We start from the raw sequence: 5,854 nt of genomic DNA on the forward strand, positions 1-5,854 counted from the left end.
TTCGGAGTTGATAAGACAGCCATGCGCGACTGCCTACGTCTATATGCCAGGGTACCGCACAGTGGCAAACATGCGGGTTTGCTAAAGCTCGGTCTTTTTCCTCAAGTTTGAAATCAGATGCCCGGCAAGCCTTGTTTCACTACGAATGAAAAGTATGCTAATGGGTCATGAGAAAAATTAATCCTTAGTGCAACGTTTCGATGACGATCGTTGGCTATCGTGTGGACGAGCGTGCCCATGAATTAGCGGCGCCCGTTTGATCGTCGGATGAATTTGATCGTCCGAAGGACCGCGGAGCGAGGAAACCAGCAGCAGCAGCAGCAGCAGCAGCAGCAGCAGTCCAATTAGCGGACGCGACAAATAAGGCCGAGGCGGAATTGGCCGCAGGCGGTAAAGGTTGCGTCGGAGGATCGCCAGCTTATCGCTCAGGCCTTCGCGGGATTCCTCCTACTGCTGGCGCGGCTCTGCTGGCCCGCTATAATACTGGCCCAAGTCGGCCGAGTCGTCAGTCGTCGTGGTGGCGGCGCCGCTCGCTCTCTCCAAACTCGTATTTCATCTTTGCCGCTCTCCCGCTCTTGGTTGCGCGCGCGCGCGCGGCTCGATCGCATCCTGGAAGCGCCTTGCGATTCACTCCATCGTCGCCGCCCGATCCCTCAGCCTCTACGCCACGGAAGGTCAGTATGAATTTTTCCGCCTTTTACCGTCGCCGCTCGAGCCCTGCCTCTCCCATCCCGTCCCTCTTCGCAAGCTCCTTGCACGTCGCCGAAACGAAGCATGTCGAAATGTGGAACGACAGAGCGCGAAAACTTGGCCAAATAATGGAGAGCAGGCGTGTTGCCTGTCGATTTTTGTGACGATTTCGAAGGCTGCTCACGCGCTGGCTCGACTTTATGAAGTGGCCAACGCGTTTACGGTACCTGCCGACGTCGTCTTCGTCGTGGATCAATTGCGATGCACGTGCTCGCGCCGTGGTACGGCGACACCGATCCGCACTTTGTCCGTCCGACCTTACGAACCCGCCTTTTTTTTCTTAGACTTAGTTTTCCGTCTCCTCTTTTGCGAGCAGCCGTACCAGTTTTCACAACTATTTGCAGTCCGAGTCGATCGGCTATAACATCTCTGCCTTTGAGCTTTTAATTTTTTGCCAGCATTCCATTTCTTATTTCCAATTTTTCATTGCGTTCTTTTATTTGGAGAAACGCCGTGAGTGAAAATCCGAATGCGATTTCGAGCAGTCGCTTTATTCGTATGCCAATATCGAAAAATCGAAAATCGTCAACGTCAAAAGATGAAGAATAGAAACAGCGGTCGCGAGCTCCACAGAGTAACCAAACTTTATGCATTATTCATGCTCGGGAGCCAGGTGTCAACGACACATCGAAACATAAGTCCACGTTATAGCTGTCAACAAGGAAACAGCGTTAAGACTTGTGCTCTTGAAAGAATCTGTCGAAAGTTCCGTCGCGTCCTTGACAAAGAATCATCCGTTGCCAGACCCCTGCTCTTCGTTCTCTTTCCCTTTCGTAAGTTATTTAGCTTTCCTGCCTCCAAAGTATCTTGTAGTTTTTTCTTTTATTGTAAAACCACTTGTGCTTTTTACGTGCCAAAATTGCTTGCCATTAAAAACTTTCGACGGGTAAGCACCTATCATATTTATAGACTGCTTCGTTGCTGCATTCAAACACATAGTCATCGACCAAATTTCTTTTTCTCTTGGTATTCTCTCGCAGTCCTAAAAATTCACGTTACTCTCTCATATATTTCCTTATTTATCTTGTTATTTTTTTAACTCCCACTCAATATCATTCCCGTTTGACCATGGAGATAAGGCGATTTTCTGTATTTTGCGAAATTCGGGCTTTCAAATAAACTTGCATTTTGTTCTATAAACTTTAATACTTATATTTTGTTGTGATTCAGCCACATGGGCGCAATTTTACTTTGAAATTGACTGTCAATTCCAATTATTTTGACATTGATTCTCTTCGCAGTGTCGTAAGAAAGGTCTCTTACATATACGATATAACAATTTTTTTTTGGAAACTTTTGTGACTGCAGACCAATCTTCAATAACTACTTGCCTGTTATTTTCACGCTTGACTAAATGAAACGAGGGTTGGCATTTTAATGTAGCGCAAGTTCATTCATTTACTAGTTAATGAACTTGTGAATCACAGTAAAAGTCTATCGGTGATAAGTCATTGACACAGTGTACTGCTAATAAAAGAACGCGAAGACTTTTTCAAAAACAATGATTTAATGATTGATAAATAATTTTATAAAACATCCGTATGAATTTTTTAGAAATTTCTTGGCGCACAGAAAATACCCTAAGGATTGCAATTGACACGATGGAGAGAATGACTGTCTCGAAATTTTTTCTGTCAATCGGTATCGCACCAAGGTGAACGCGCGGTAACTCGCTCATTCACCGATTCCTAGTGGATTACACGTTCAAGTACTTTTTTACGTATTTACAAGTTGTTATCTCGTATTTTCTCAAGTTAAATTGAATCCTGCATATCACGTGGAGTAACATAAATTGAAGCGACAGTGAAAAACACGCATAAAGGTAAATTGAAAATAAAGTGCGAGGCGGGTGACTAATTATTACGACCGACTACGCTTTCGTAAAATTTGAATGGACGCGTGGCGGGGCAATCAATGCTGATTGCAGGCACAATTGGCCGGCGTAAATCATGAGAAAGCGAATAAAAGGAGAGGCGCGTGCGCACGGCAGGACGGAAGGTGACCGGCAATGGTTTTTTTTTTTTATTATTCAGCAATGGCGTAACCGTGGCGCATCAATGTCGATCGGCACGCAGCGCGTTCACTTTCTGTCGCAATTGTCTCCTCTTCTTTGCCAAGAGAGGTATGTCTCTTCCCATATTGACTTTGATTTCGTATTCAAAGACATCAAGAAAATGTTTGCTTTCGCGCGATCGCCAGAATAAAGAACCGTTAGTCATTGGACTTGTCGAGATGACATTCGCCCGAATACATTAATTGGACGGAGGTATAAAAGAGGATTTATAGAAATTTGCTGCCTATGCTATCAAAATAATTTCTTTTAGCGAGCATTCAAACGGCCAAGCGCGTTATTTACTTTAATTTGGCGTGAAAGAAATTAATCGGTGCATCGACCGGACATCGAAGAATGGGTACATCTATAACTCTGCGTTGAGCTGTCGTTTTCCCCGTACATATCGATAAGCGAGAGGGCGGAGATTTCATCCAAACGGTCATTGCTCGCAGCGAGAATTCATCAAAGTCGACCGAAAGACGCAAAGATTAAAACAACTCTACTTTCGGCCAGGGGCCATATAATATGATAATTTCGGCTATAAGCTGACTTTTGCGACACGTACACACCTTGAAATTCTATACTTGGAGGTTTTCGTATTCGTATGATAATTCACCACCGCGACGGCTTTGTTTTTTTCTTTTGCTCGCCTCGCTTATGAATCACCTTTCTTTCAATGTTCGACTCTGGGCGGTTTCGAACTTGATTTTATCGTGCGATCCTTTTATTGAAATCCAAACACGAGCGATCATCTGGCACTTTAACAGGGTTTGAAAAGTGTGCGTACGCGATAAAGGCAGCTTCTTTCGGTCCGCAGGTCGAAAGGATGGATACAGGCGCATCAAGGCTGAGAAGCGGGCTGGTAATAGCCTGCTGCTTTTTATTGCGGGTAAGCATGTCACGATACGAACGGTAGTCGCAACGACGGCCAATAACAGGCGAAATAAAATCGCGAAGCGAGGTAAGACAGGAGCGGCCGATGATCGTGAATGTGCACTTGCAGTCGACGAGAGATGCGGCAGTGCTGGGCCACGGCAGGCTAATGGATCCGCCGGCGCGCAACAGCATGTGGCGCTTCGGCTTCCCGAATCCTGTCAACTATAACGACAACGAGTTGTATTGCGGCGGTTACTCGGGTTCGTCAAATTCTCAATTTTTACAAAGAAGAATTGCATTGATACGCAAGATGCCACGCGAAAATCTGAAAGTTTCAGTGCTATTAGGTAGCCAATGGGAAAGAAAGGGAGAAAGTAAATAACGGACGCTTGTGCTTTGTTCATTAGTGCAGTGGGTGCAAAACGAGGGTAGGTGCGGAATATGCGGAGACGCTCATCACCTAGAAGAGCCAAGGCCCCACGAGGCCGGCGGAGAGTACGCCAAGGGAACGATAGTCCGGCATTACCAAGTTGGACAGGTAAACTCTTTCCCAAGGAGTCTGTGCTTGGCAGCTGCCTTGCCAAGTGTGCTCCTTTTATCCTGATCTGGCACTCGCTTGCACTCGCTTGCACTCGGCAATCGTTTGACATCTCGAGAGCGCGTTGAAGGGATAAACCGGGCGCAACGCATTAAGCATTCAGACTGTGCGCTAAACTGATTTGTCGCGCAGGAAATCGACGTCGAAGTGGAACTCACGTCCAACCACCAAGGCTACTTCGAAATGTACGTTTGCCCGAACAACAATCCCAGGCGCGAAGCCACGCAGGAATGCTTCGACAGGTGAGACGTACTTGGTTTTTTTACAAGCCGACGACCACCTTTCGGCGAGCGTACGAGCCGACTGACTTTGCAGATACCCGCTGTACTTGTCCGGGACGAGAGAAGTGCGCTTTGCCATACCGCCGGATTCCGATAAGAAGGCCATTTTCCGCTACAAGGTCGACCTGCCACCTTATCTCACGTGTAGCCAGTGCGTGCTCCAATGGACGTATTACACAGGTAAATTCGAGCGTCGGCGCTCGCTTTCATTTTCGGAATACGGCCGATTGATCGCGAGCTGTTACGATAGCCAACATGTGGGGAACTTGCGAGAATGGCACTGAGGCCGTCGGTTGCGGTCAGCCGGAGACGTTCAGGAATTGCGCCGACATCAGCGTAATCACCAGCGCCGCCGGCTTGCCACCTATTTTCGTGCAGCAAGACAATCCCTTCTTGCTTTACTACAGAGATTACGATGCTCCCAGCCACGTCTTCCCGCTTGTCGTCAGGTGATTTCTTTGGCTTATCCTTTGCTGCTCTCCGATCCTGAACGGTCGCCGTTGCTTTTGAAAAAAAGACACCGAGTGATCGATCGGTCTTTCCAGATCTCAGGTGTGCCTGCCGAATGACCTCTATCGTCGCATACCCGGAATGACCGACTGGTGTCAAACCAACTGCCTTCGCTATCCTCCAAATTGCCCTCGGTCTATCTGCACCTGCCCGTAAGTTATCGCTTTCGCGTCCACTCGACACTCGTCCTTGCCGAGCCTCGAGATCATTGCGACAATCGACTTTGCAGAGAAACTTGCGAAGCTATTGGAGAACTTGCCGGAAGAGACGGAGCAGAGGAATATTGCCTGGACCAGTGCTTGGTGTATCCGAGCAAGTGTCCCAGCAAGCGATGCCGATGCCATTAATCATAGCGATGACTATTGGATTCAATGTGATAAACATAGACTGTAATGTCGGCTGAAATGATTTTTTTTTTTTTTTTATTACGCGTGACTTATTCAGAGCAAGTTTCAGCAACACTTAGCAACCGGCGAAACGTAAGTTTGCTTTTCAAATGTAAGCGACCGAAGAAAGCATTACCAATTGATCACAAAGGCAAATCAGTGCGCGATCACTGCTTTGCCGCCCGGTGCGCAATGCTAGATACGAATGAATCAGTCAGATAGCTATCAAATTGTAATCGATGTCAATAAATGTGTACCTTTCCATTTGCCAATTCGTAACTCGTTGTGTTTACGTCCAATCTCGAAGACATTAACGGACGAAACATGCATCGAAAGAAATAAGGAAAAATCGCGCATTCGGACAAATTGAAGGAGAAAACGTAATGCGCAGCAATTAATG

The 5,854-nt window shown here is 46.8% G+C and overlaps 1 protein-coding gene across 1 annotated transcript; it reads left to right on the forward strand.

Annotated features, from left to right (window-relative positions):
- Positions 1–3,629: 3,629 nt before the first annotated feature.
- On the forward strand, positions 3,630–5,518 carry LOC131669513 (uncharacterized). Its single transcript, XM_058944431.1, has 8 exons — positions 3,630–3,692; positions 3,807–3,939; positions 4,087–4,217; positions 4,410–4,519; positions 4,593–4,738; positions 4,809–5,007; positions 5,104–5,220; positions 5,298–5,518. Exons 1-8 carry the CDS (start codon positions 3,630–3,632, stop codon positions 5,413–5,415), a joined length of 1,017 nt encoding a protein of 338 aa, XP_058800414.1. The 3' UTR covers positions 5,416–5,518.
- The last annotated feature ends 336 nt before the right edge of the window (positions 5,519–5,854 follow it).

The sequence above is a fragment of the Phymastichus coffea genome, unplaced genomic scaffold (assembly GCF_024137745.1).
Source record: "Phymastichus coffea isolate CEN01 unplaced genomic scaffold, Cenicafe_Pcof_1.1 PCOF00094, whole genome shotgun sequence".
Lineage (NCBI taxonomy): Eukaryota > Metazoa > Arthropoda > Insecta > Hymenoptera > Eulophidae > Phymastichus > Phymastichus coffea.